General features: G+C 38.1%; 1 protein-coding gene across 5 annotated transcripts in view; it reads left to right on the top strand.

Moving 5' to 3' along the window:
* The window catches only part of EPHA6 (EPH receptor A6), a 1,018,620-nt gene that overhangs the window by 710,637 nt on the left and 294,387 nt on the right, over nt 1–13,596 (top strand). For all 5 annotated transcript variants that reach the window (XM_086411211.1, XM_086411193.1, XM_086411202.1 and 2 more), the window contains 2 exons: nt 6,979–7,087; nt 9,462–9,532. In XM_086411211.1, the coding sequence (XP_086267337.1) occupies nt 6,979–7,087; nt 9,462–9,532 (180 nt within the window). The remainder of the gene's footprint in view (nt 1–6,978; nt 7,088–9,461; nt 9,533–13,596) is intronic.

Genomic DNA, 13,596 nt, shown 5'->3' with positions numbered 1-13,596 from the left:
AAGTCCTTGCTCAGTAACAGTTTTACAACTCTTTTCAGATAATTGCTTCCTCTTAAGGAAGTATGCATCTTTCCAAACCATAGAATGAAATATGTCATTTTAATATACTAATCTTTTTCTAAAAATACAGCCTCATTCGATTAAGCAAAGGAACAATTCCTATCACCTAGTTACAAACACATTTTATTTCTTACCATGGACTTTATTGTGTTTCTTCTTAAGGACAGGTTTGCTCTCTTTGGTGTTACTTACATGAGTAAATCTTATGTTTATATACACATTTCTCCTACAAAACTAATTAGAAATATCTTCTCAGGATTGAAAAAATGAATAAGTGGAAATATAGATAAGTTTTCACCACAGAGGAGTTTGTATCTTTACTGTATTTTATGGAATTTTATGCATTCATTTTGTAGATGATTTTATGGTTTATTTGTCTAAGTATCTAAGTATTTATTTTTGCCTGTGTCAGCACACAGCACCTCCTTGCGGCATGCTGGATCTCCAGTTGCGGCAGGCAGGCTTCTCTCTAGTTGTGGCGTGGGGGCTTAGTTGCCCCAAGGCATGTGGGACTTTAGTTCTCAGACCAGGCAGTTAACCTACGTCCCCTGCTTTAAAAGGCAGATTCTTAACCACTGGACCAGCAGGGAAGTCCCTTAGTGTCTGTTTACATTAATGGAGTCTTTGAGACCTGTAGCCCGGGAACAACTTGTCTTCCTCCTCGTCCTTCCCCCTCCTCCCCCTCCTCCTGCTCCCCTCCTCTGCTTCCGCTCCTCCTACTCCCAATATAATCACGTTTCCAAACTCCTACTCTGCTGCAGTGAGAGGCAGTGTGGTGTGGGTGGGTTCAGTTGTGTCTGACTCTTTGTGACCCCATGGACTGTAGCCCACCAGATTCCTCTGTCCATGGAATTTTCCAGACAAGAATACCGGAGTGGGTTGTCATTTCCTACTCCAGAGTATATTCCCGACCCAGGGATCCAACCAGCATCTCTGGCACCTCCTGCACTGACAGGCAGATTCTTTACCAATAGCACCAACCTGGGAAACCCCCTACTCTGCTGATTCATCACCAAAGGCTGTTTATTCTCTTCCAGAGCACCTTGCAGTTTCTCTTTCGTAACAGTTCTTAGACTTGTAATTACTTGTTTGTTGTTTATCTTCCCCACTGAACTATAAATCCAGGAGGACAGTGTTATTGTTTACCACTATATCACCACTAGGTCTCAGTGCCTGCCATATAATAGGTGCTCAATAATCTAGAGTCTACTAGCACCTCTATGCTGTCAGTCATTCTTAACCTTGGATTCAAATTTACAAGCTTAATCTACTCAACTTGATTCAATGTAAAAGTCTATACTTCCAGTAGCGGCTGCCTCCCAGGAAGCTTTATCTCCAAGAATACAGAATAATTGGATTCTACTGATTAAAATAGTGTTAGATAGACTGACTTTACATACATATTGTTGCTACCTTCAGGGCAAATCTCTACATATTAAGTGAAAGGTGAAGACATGGATAATCCTGGGTTAATCTAACCTGTTTTATACAGAATCATCTATCCATTCACATAAATAACATTTATTGAGCTACTACCATGTATCAACTTCTGTAGGTCCAATACTACCTTAATTTCCTGGGATTACTCTAGCAAATGACCACATTTGGTGGCTTAAAACACCAAATTTGTCCTCTCATATTTATGGAAGCCAGAAGCACACTCTATCCTAAGATTCCAGTAAAGGTGGCTCTGGGCATTCCTTGGCTTGTGGCTGCACAACTCGTCTCTGCCTCTGTCTTCCTACATACAGCCTTCTCCTCTTTGTCTTCTCTCCTCATGTCTCTTATAAGGACACTTGTCATGAATTTGAGCCCATCCATTTGATCCATGATGATTGAGGTCCTCAATTATACCTACAAATTCCTTTTTGCGGGGAAAGGAGGAGGAGAGGATGTCTTCAACATACTACACATACTATAGTGAATATAGTCCCCACCCTCATGGAATTTGCAGTCTAACAGAAAGATTATTTTTAAAAAAAGTAATTTCAATGAAACATTATAGAAATTTATCAATAAAAGTAGTACAAGGGACCATGGGGACATATGTCTGGGAACCTAATAAAATCTAAACAACCAGAAAACAATGTGATGTTCATGTAGGAGGACTGAACAGAAATGGACCATGATAGAAAGTCAATGCATTGTAAGAACCGGCAGAAATTTAGCATGGTTAAAGAATGATTAGAGATGAATCTGGAGATATATGCTAGAGCCATTTGTAGAACCCCATGTTAACAAAGTTAAGGGCTTTGAACTTTATCTTGATATAAAGTCAGAGCTCTGTGATTAGCCACACTAATATGATAAAAAGGCAGAAATTATCCCTGTCTAGACCAAGAGCTACAGCACAGGTTTTGTGAATTCCCCATTTCCAAATAATGGTAGCTCTTGTTTTTCCCAGTGTTTGATTGCAGCCTTAGTAAATAATGCAATATCACAGTAAAATTGCTCTGAAGGTTTGTGTTGAAAGTGAAAGTGAAAATATTTAATTCAACATTCTCATTTTTACAGACATGAAACCAGGGTCAAGCAAGGCTATGATTGTTCTAGAATATACAACCCAGATGTTCTGTTAGTGAAAATGATGGTATAAAATAGTGGCAATACGATGGGCTTCAGTTCAGTTCACTCGCTTAGTCGTGTCCAACTCTTTGCGACCCCATGGACTGCAGCATGCCAGGCTTCCTTGTCCATCACCAACTCCCAGAGCTTGCCCAAACTCATGTCCATTGAGTTGGTGATGCCATTCAATCATCTCATCCTCTGTCGTCCCCCTCTCCTCCTGCCTTCAATCTTTCCCAGCATCAGGGTCTTTTCCAATGAGTCAGTTCTTCTCATCAGGTGGCCAAAGTACTGGAGCTTCAGCTTCAGCATCAGTCCTTCCAATGAATATTCAGGATTGATTTCCTTTAGGATTAACTGGTTTGATCTCCTTGCAGTCCAAGGGACTCTCAAGAGTCTTCTCCAAGTATGGGCTTGGAGCTTGATAAATCAGGGTTGGATGGCCAGCTTTTTTGTATACAAGGCATGTGACCTTATGCAAGTAATATAACCACTTAAACTATGAATAATAATAGTACCCACTTATTAAGACTATTATACAGATAAATTTGATAATGAATTTGAAGTACTAAGCATAATACTAGTGGATAGTTTACTATTAAATATATATGGCTATTGTTGATGATGATGAGATTCATAATGTTTTCATAATCACCCCAGCCCCGTCATCAACAGAATTTTACTATAAGTGTGCATCACATTATACACTCTTATTTTTAAATATATATTATACATTGTTGTTGTTGTTTAGTCACTCAGTCATGTCCGACTCTTTGCGACCCCATGGACTATAGTCCGCCAGGCTCCTCTGTCCATGGGGTTCTTCAGGCAAGAATACTGGAGTGGATTGTCATTCCCTTCTCCAGGGGATCTTCTCAACCCAACTATCAAACCTATGTCTCCTGTACATATACACACACAACATTCTTCACAGAGGAGTGTTTAGAATTCCTAGTACAGAGGTTTAATAAACAATTATGCAGAAATACACATTTTTCAAAGTGTCAAAACTTAATAATCTGTCATCCAATTAAGATTTTAATTGAAGCAAAGTTCATAAATATGTAATCACCAGGGTGAAAACGGAGAAGGCAATGGCACCCCACTCCAGTACTCTTGCCTGGAAAATCCCATGGATGGAGGAACCTGGTAGGCTGCAGTCCGTGGGGTCGCTAAGAGTCGGACACGAATGAGCAACTTCCCTTTCACTTTTCACTTTCATGCATTGGAGAAGGAAATGGCAACCCACTCCAGTGTTCTTGCCTGGAGAATCCCAGGGATGGGGGAGCCTGGTAGGCTGCCGTCTATGGAGTCGCACAGAGTCAGACACGACTGAAGCAACTTAGCAGCAGGGTGAAAAAGAAGATATATTAGTAGTACTCACATCTTACTAAGGAATTACTTAAATTAAACAACACAATTTTCTGTAATGAGGTGATATGATTTTCCAAAGACAGTCAATTACATAATATTCTCCTCAATCTGAACTTGAATACATGGTCTCAAAAAATCCCCTGCTACCTAGCTATCATGAAAATACATGTTCCAGGTTTAAAATTCTTCAACTATATTATATATTTTAAAAATACACCAGTTTGTAAGTAAATAATGTTTTGTTTTGAACTGCCACCTTCATCTTCAAAAAGTTAATGTTGTTTTCTGTAACATCTATTCCTTATAATTTGTTATTCAATTATTTTCAATGAAAAAAAAAAAACTGACATTTTAAGGCACACATTAATTCCCATGATATCAATATTATTTTGAAGATTAGGAAATCTAGTTTGGACCTAATAAAAAACCATCAGTACATTATTTATTGGATAAAATTCAACTATTTAACTTGGTTCTGTACAGACTGTGTGCTACAACTCAACATTGAAATAGATTGCCTGAAAATATCTTAAGTCATAGTGACTAACATCTAATTCCAAGATTTAGTAAATGTTTACTAAAACCTTAAGATAAATGATTTTTGTGTTTATTTACATTTAGGTTTCTTAAAAATCCTCTTAAATAATTGACTGGTTTCTTACTGACTCAACAATAGCATTTAAGGTTTAGATATTCTCTAGTAGAAATATCCTTTTTATGAGAAAGTTATTACCGTGAATATAAACTTGCACATAGCTTATCACATACTTGATTCCCAAAAAATGATCCACTTCTTTGGAAGTCTTTCTCAGGCTTAATAAATTTTAATTATTATGGTAGAGAGTTAAGTGGTTTGCTTTTCAGTTGTATTCTTTCTTTTGTTTGGCTTGTTGCTTAAAACTGATTAATAATTTTTATAATAACCTAAATAAAAATCAAGCTTTATTCAAGTTAAGGGATATTGGAGGCACTGATTGATTTAATGCTTTAGAATATTGATAACAAACTGAATTATTATTGTGAGTTATAGTATAGGAAGGAGAAATTTTAAAAATATCTAAAATCTGAATTCTGGTGATAGTCATATGTGAGGTGGATCAAGTTCTTTAACTTCTCTGGGCTTCACTTTCTTTACCTCACTTTCTTTCTTAAGCAATTACCCATTTGCCATCTAATTAAATTATATCTTGTTAAAACTTCAGTAATACAGAGAATGAATTAATTGAAATAAAAAGATTCCTGGAAGGTTAGGAAAACATGCAGCCCTTGCAGTTTCAGTTTTGTCAATGAAAGAAGCTATATGCTATAAACATATAATCTATACTTTTCTTCAAACAAGGGAGCTTTTACATATCATGTTCTTAATGAATTAAAAATGACCAGCTTCCCTTGTGGCTCAGCTGGTAAAGAATCTGCCTGCAATGTGGGAGACCTGAGTTCAATACCTGGGTTGGGAAGATCCCCTGGAGAAGGGAAAGGCTACCCACTCCAGTATTCTTGCCTAGAGAATTCCATGGACTGTATAGTCCATGGGGTCCCAAAGAGTGGGACACAACTGAGCGACTTTCACTTTCACTTTTTAATGACTGCTAGTCAGAAGATTAGCCCTGGGATTTCTTTGGAAGGAATGATGCTAAAGCTGAAACTCCAGTACTTTGGCCACCTCATGCGAAGAGTTGACTCATTGGAAAAGACTCTGATGCTGGGAGGGACTGGGGGCAGGAGGAAAAGGGGACGACAGAAGATGAGATGGCTGAATGGCATCACCGACTCAGTGGACACTCACCGACTCAATGGACACTCACTAAGTGAACTCTGGGAGTTGGTGATGGACAGGGAGGCCTGGCGTGCTGCGATTCATGGGGTCGCAAAGAGTCGGACACGACTGAGCGACTGATCTGATCTGATCTGAGTCAAACATCTAAGCACCTACTATATACACTCCTGTGCTATAGAGGTGGGAATTCATAACTTTGATTTTTGAATTAAGATCTATGAAATGTAAAGAAGTTCATTCTTAAATTATGCAATAATAGCCTTTCTATTTTGAGAAAACAGACATTATAACAGTCTGTAAAGTCTGATCTGTTGGTATATGATCAGGCCACTCAAGATGACAGTTCTCTTGCTCTCTTATACAACTTCTGCTCAACCAGCCCATGGTTCACTTACACCCTACTCACATGACTATCCAATCCTCTTAATTATAGGGTTTAATCAATAACTGCCTAGGAAATGGCAACCCATTCCAGTGTTATTGCCTGGAGAATCCCAGGGACAGGGGAGCCTGGTGGGCTGCCGTCTATGGGGTCACACAGAGTCGGACACGACTGAAGTGACTTAGCAGCAGCAGCAGCCTACATTCTTGCCCCAGCTTATGGTTACCCTGATGACTGATGAGCCAACCTGAAGCCAATTCCCCCTATAAATGGTTACCCTACCTCCACCTCGATTGTGAAGACTACTACTGTGCCCTGGCTGCTGTCTGCTATCTGTGATGGAGTGTTGCTCCAGGACTTTCAGACTTGTAAGATTCCCTAAGTACTAAACTGTTGTTGTTTCTTTCACTGGCTCCTGGCTTTCCTTTGTCTCTCAGGTGGGCAACTACAGGGTTTGCAAGCCTGTGGGTGTAGCCCAACAGTTGTCAAACGTGTTCAAGGAAATAGCAATTACGTAAGCAAAATCCTTTAGTTCATCTGCTTATTTAATTACGCAAAATCTACTTAATCTTAAAATGAGGGGTACTAGGAACCCATCTGCTTTCTTAGTATTTTTGTAAAAAAAGAAAGGGTTATGGGTAGATTAAGACTTCAATCTTCAGCCCTTGTTTTGGATCTGCATCTTACATGTCAAATAAAGGGAAAGCTTTGTGGAATTTTTTGGTATTCATTATTGTATTTTCAGGAATATAATAAGTTGTAAAACATTTGCTAGTGAAAGGTCACCCAGGGAAATGTTAATACCTTATCTGTGTTTCAGCTTCTGACATGGCGGCGGAACAAGGGCAGATTCTTGTGATAGCCACCGCAGCAGTGGGAGGATTCACTCTTCTCGTCATTCTTACTCTCTTCTTCTTAATAACTGGCAGGTAACTGAATTATACCAGAATATTTCCAGGATTTGTGGAGAGCCATTCTTCTCATACACTGTGTGTTCAAGGGCTTTTAAGCTTAAAGAACTGTACCTGTGAGAAAAATAAGTCAGGGCAGATTCCACTCTTGACAAGTGCACCTTTACGTGGCAACAGGTCCCTGAACCTGAAGGCAACTGAAGACCTGAGAAAAACACTTTGAAAACAATGAATGTATTATTCAGCCATTAAAAAGAATACATTTGAATCAGTTCTAATGAGGTGGATGAAACTGGAGCCTATTATACAGAGTGAAGTAAGCCAGAAGGAAAAACACCAATACAGTATACTAACGAATATATATGGAATTTAGAAAGATGATAACAATAACCCTGTGTACGAGACAGCAAAAGTGACGCTGATGTATGGAACAGTCTTATGGACTCTGTGGGAGAGGGAGAGGGTGGGAAGATTTGGGAAAATGGCATTGAAACATGTAAAATATCATGTATGAAACGAGATGCCAGTCCAGGTTCAATGCACGATACTGGATGCTTGGGGCTAGTGCACTGGGACGACCCAGAGGGATGGTATGGGGAGGGAGGAGGGAGGAGGGTTCAGGATGGGGAGCACATGTATACCTGTGATGGATTCATTTTGATATTTGGCAAAACTAATACAATTATGTAAAGTTTAAAAATAAAAAAAAAAAACAATGAATGATAAAATCCTATTCAATAAGTGACTTCTGAGTTTTTCCTTTACTGCAATCAAATTATATCATTAAATGGATTTTGCTTGGGGAAAAAAGTAGTTCAACAGAGAAACTGAACAATTTATTTAAACGTGCTTTATAAACTTAATATTATAGAAAAATTTTTATTCATTGAATACTGAACATATTGATATTAGAATTGCATTAATTTGGTTATGTAATCAAGTGAAAATATTTTCCTGTGGAAGTGCAATATGGATGAGAATTTTAAATGACAATAAATTTAATGTAGCAAAAGACCTAGACTTGAATCCCAACCAGCTGGTCAAAGTGCTTCTTCCACCTAAACTTTAGATTTATATTTTTACACAGTTTGTTATGACAAAGCATCACTCTTGCAGCTAATAGTGTCTCAGACTTCATTTAAACAGCAGTGTCACACTTATCATCAGTTTTAAAGAATGCTTCTAAATTCATTATGGAAGTTCACTCAAATTATATTTTATTTATAGTTATTCCATATGTAGCATAATTAGTTCAATTATAAGTTATATTTTATGTATTTGTAGAATATGAGTTAAAGGCCTTATTGCCACAGAGTATTTAAGCAAATGATTTAAATACACATGTAGAAAAGTATTTCCTTAAAAGATCAGAAAATACTGCCTTAATACATAAATATGACAAACTTAAAAGAAGACCTTACAGTCATTGTAGGCTAAATAAGATTGGCCTAGTAAACCTGAGAGATAGGCACGGCTGTTATATTTATTTAGGATTTCTGAAACAGAATTTGAATACCATTTTAAAAAAAGATTTAATAATGACAAAAATTGAAAGTTGAAAATAATTTAGTACAGTTTCCATGTTTGCCAATTTATATGACATCAGAAACTTCCTTAACTTTCTATATTAAAAAAAAAAAAAGTTCAGTTACATAAGATAAAACATTTATTCTGAAGCATGACTTAAGCACTTTGCTACAGAAGCATTCACTGGAAATTATTCTATGAAAATTTTAAGACATTTGAATAAATATGCAATTTGTCATAGGATCTGAAGCCAAATTCACATTGAAAGAGTGGATTGTGCACCACAGGTGTATTCTGTTTAACCATTTGGAATTAGCAGTTTGATGAACTGTCAGGTAATATGGATGTTGATGAATTTTTCATGTTAAAGAAGTCATAGGAGATAAGTTCCTGCCTTCATTCTTCAGGACATGATTTTTCTGAGACAGAAAACAGAACACACTTTTACCACTTCCAATTTAAAAAAAAAAAAAGAAACACTGTTCACCACTGAAACTGGAATACAGTTGTCTAAATTTCTGAGTTTCTGAATCAAGAACAATGTTTCCATTGTGACTTTTAAAGCTATTCACCAACTATAGCTGTTAGAGGCCATATAAGGAAAGACATGATTGTCACTGCTTGTTATTAAATATTTTCTAGGCCTCCCATCATTTGGATCAATCTATTTGAGAGTATTTTATTTTTCTCTGGAGCTAATATTGATATAGTAAAAAGAAACTTCTATGGAGTATTTTCTATAAAGATGTTCTTAAAAGCCATCTTTATGATAAGAATTTTTGCCTATGAGTGAGGAGTATTTTAATTGATATTGGTTCTTATCCAGCATAATTCCTAAATAAGGTTCTCTTTACCTCTTATAAAGGTGTCAGTGGTACATAAAGGCCAAAATGAAGTCAGAAGAGAAGAGAAGAAAGGACTTACAGAATGGGCATTGTAAGTAGTTCAGTGACTTTCTTCCATGGTTTTTAACAGTTCATTTTAAACATGTATCCATGAGTTGAGAAAGCCAAAGAAATTCAGTTCCAACCTTTTAGCACTGAGACTTTTCATCTGGTTTCTAGGTTTTCTAGTGAAAATTGCACCTGCTTCTCATTATATGATATTACCTTTTTCCTAATTATGCTTGCTGGGAAACACAACTGAATAAGCTAAAAATATAAGATGACTGATTATATCTAGTTATTTACCACTCACAATGGCTCCAAAACATTAGTTGGTTTTATTTAGTGGATCATTAGCTATAGAAATAGTAAGGGATTCTTGTTGCTTCTTGTAGGCACTGTCATTTAACATACAACAAATCAATTTAAAATTCATTAACACTAGAAAATCAGCTCTTTAACTCTTAGAATATGTATGAAATCCTTGAGCTGACAACAAGGTTATAGTCATTTGAAGGATCTCTTCTGAAGTAAGCTATAATTACCACTATAGTTGGTTTTATAATTGCCACCACCACCACCCCCCACCCCAACGCCCACCTCCACCTCCAAATTGCAAACTACTTTGTCAAGGCAGTTTCTCTGTCGTGAGACACTGAATTGACAAGAAAGGGATGTTCTCTAATTAATCATAGTATAGAGATAACATGTGAAGCAAGTTGTTTAACTATTTAAACTCATCTTCTATTTCAAATTGAGCTGAAGTAATAAGTGACTTTTCAACCCATATTACCCTTCAGAGAATGGAAAGGATGTAAGTGAGAAAATTATAAACTAGAGGGTTCCTTTAGGGCTCGTGTCTAAGATTCACATGACTTCTCTGAGCAGGGGCTGAGGACCAGCTGCCATCAAAGTTTTCACCCTTACCCACCTATGTTCAGACTCAGAAGGTCCAGAGTAGGGCTAAGGGATAAGCATTTTTAACAAACTCTCCTATGTGGTTTTTTTCACACAAAGAGTTTGAGGATCACTGCCCTGGCAGGGAAGGGAGAACTGAGACAACTGATAACAGTCATGGGATGAGCCAAAAATAACGTAGACAGATGCAGAAACCTGGATCTAGGCACTTGGTCCAGTGACTTAAACTGAGTAACCTCAAGATTCACTGCAGGACATTCACTACTGAACTGCAGAAGAAAAAGTTTTCACCTGTTTTCCAACTAGTAGCTTAGTATAAACTGAACCAGATGGTCCCAGCAATAAGCAATGAAAATAACCTGAGGAAGCCAAGAAGATAGAAGAAAGATAACAAATAGATGTTTAAGAAGACACAAATAAGTAGTAACAAGATATTCAAAATTGGAACTAAGTTTGGGGTTTTTGCTATACTACATATATTGTGTATTCAAGAAAAAAAAGTGATACTAACCAATCAGTTTATTCTGTAGATATGTATATCACTTTAAATTATTAAATGGTTGAATTGTTAAAACTATGCATAAGTTAATAAATGGCATGTGTTATCTGTGCATAAAGTAATGTTATCAACATGACCATATGGATCTAATCATCTAGTAGTAGCCACTGGATTTGAACTTAGAGTACTCAGTCTGAAATCACAACTCCTACGAAGTTACAAAAATATCATTAAGAGTATGAACCAGAAGTACAAATTATCTGTTCTCATTTTCTCCAATCTAAAGTCAAATTCTTGAGTTTGAGAAGTCAAGAAAAGCATAGCATTTTAGAATCAGTCAAGTCTATCTAGAAACATGCTTTACTGGTACGATTTTGGGAAGTGCTGATGTTCTTATTGGTGCTTATCTAGCACTAGAAGTCTGGAGGCAAAAAGTAATGAAAGAACAGGCACGGAAAAACTTATGAAGCAAATTACTGCTGATGAGCTTTTCACCACCTTCTCTAAACTCATTTTATCATCTTTTGTTTGCTTTTGAGTTTTTCTTGCAAGAACATGTTTCTAAGACCTGGGCAATGCTTAACTCAGGGTGTTGTATGACTTTCAAAATCTAAGAAGCAAAAAAACTGAGGATAATTTATATGCAATAATTATCAGTTCAGTTCAGTTGCTTAGTCGTATCTGACTCTTTGCGACCCCATGAACTGCAGCATGACAGGCCTCCCTGTCCATCACCAACTCACGGAGTCCACCCAAACCCATGTCCATCGAGTCAGTGATGCCATCCAACCATCTCATCCTCTGTCATCCCCTTCTTCTCCTGCCTTCAATCTTTCCCAGCATCAGGGTCTTTTTAAATGAGTCAGCTCTTCACATCAGGTGGCCGAAGTATTGGAGTTTCAGCTTCAACATCAGTCCTTCCAGTGAATACCCAGGACTGATCTCCTTTAGGATGGACTAATTGGGTCTCCTTGCCGTCCAATAAATATAACACTGATCTTTTAACCCCTACTAATCTGTATTCAGTAAAGGTTGACTGTGTGATCATTGCCTATAAAACCATAGCTAAGGAAATGTGTAAAGATGTACTCTAAGAAATGATCTCCTGTCATCTAGGGACTATCTAAAGTGGAAAGCAGAAACTAGTGAGTAAAACAGAGAAATATCTACTGGAGTCTGTGACTTCACATACAAGTTTCAAGTTAATATGTACCCAGACTTCCAAGTTTTCCAGCCAGCCCTATCTATCTTCCTAACTGCCCATGGGCTGTGAGTACCCTCACCCCCACCATAGAAAGAGGAGTACCTATACAGTGAGTGACTGGATTTGGGCCTTTGATTCTTATCCCTTCCTCCAGAATGGAAAGAGGATCCTTTCCAGGAAAATGTGCAATTTTGCCATAGAAGCAACTACCAGATCACAGGAAAGATCTATGATCCATAGTGTAGTGATCCTCCCTGTTGCTGTGCCATGGAGTCTGTGCTTTATTGCCTAAGAGTTTCTGAAAGGGGAGAGGCCACTAAAATAGGACATGAGTTCAGGAAAACCTAGGGACATAGAGTAAAAAAGTCCAGGAAGAACTGATGGTTTAGTTCAGATGCTCAGTCATGTCTGACTCTTTGTGACCCCATGGACTGAAGCACACCAGGCTTCCCTGTCTATCACCAACTCCTGGAGCCTGCTCAAACTCATGTCCATTGAGTCAGTGATGCCATCCAACCATCTCATCCTCTGTTGTCCCCTTCTCCTCCTGCCTTCAGTCTTTCCCAGCATCAGGGTCTTTTCTAGTGAGTCAGTCCTTCGCATCCGGTGGCCCAAGTATTGGAGCTTCAGCTTCAGCATCAGTCCTTCCAAGAATATTCAGGGCTGATTTCCTTTAGGATGGACTGGTATGATCTCCTTGCAGTCCAAGGGACTCTCAAGAGTCCTCTCCAAAACCACAGTTCCTTAGGAGGGACTCTAAGGGGCATGTTTGGGGAGAAAGTTCATGCTTTGTTTCTCCCATGTCTGGAGTTACATTAAAAGTAAAATATATGGGTGCTAGTGGCTAAGTGCAGCACGTTCACAGCATCATCTTCCAGGATATGAAATAGCTCAACTGGAATTCTATCACCTCCACTAGCTTTGTTCCTAGTGATGCTTCCTAATGCCCACTTGACTTCACATTCCAGGACATCTGGCTCTACGTGAGTGATCACACCGTCCTGATTATCTGGGTCAGAAAGATCTTTTTTGTACAGTTCTGTGTATTGTTGCCACCTCTTCTTAATATCTTCTGCTTCCGTCAAGTCCATGCATTTCTGTCCTTTATTGAGCCCATCTTTGCATGAACTGTTCCCTTGGTATCTCTAATTTTCTTGAAGAGATTTCTAGTCTTTCACATTCTATAGTTTTCCTCTATTTTTTTGCCCTGATCACTGATTTCTTATCTCTCCTTGCTATTCTTTGGAACTCTGCATTCAAATGGGTATATCTTTGCCGGAGTCCAGCCCCGGCTGATCCAGGGAGTTCGAAGCGGGGACGGCGTCAGTGAGGATCAGGATACAATAGCTTCAATTAGATATTAATTAGAGATATAAAGAGTAATAGAATGAGGATAGCTCAGTAGGAAAATTCAGTGGAGAAAAGAGGCTGAGTAGCTTGGTTTACGCGGGAGACCAATAAAACTTCAAGACAAGAAGCTTGCACCACTTACGTA

Source organism: Bos grunniens, chromosome 1, assembly GCF_055505025.1.
Source record: "Bos grunniens cultivar Pamir isolate PY7600 chromosome 1, Bosgru_T2T1.0, whole genome shotgun sequence".
In the NCBI taxonomy this organism is placed as follows: Eukaryota; Metazoa; Chordata; class Mammalia; order Artiodactyla; family Bovidae; genus Bos; species Bos grunniens.
Note: the sequence above shows the minus strand (reverse complement) of the source record. Positions and strands in the feature narration are given on the sequence as shown.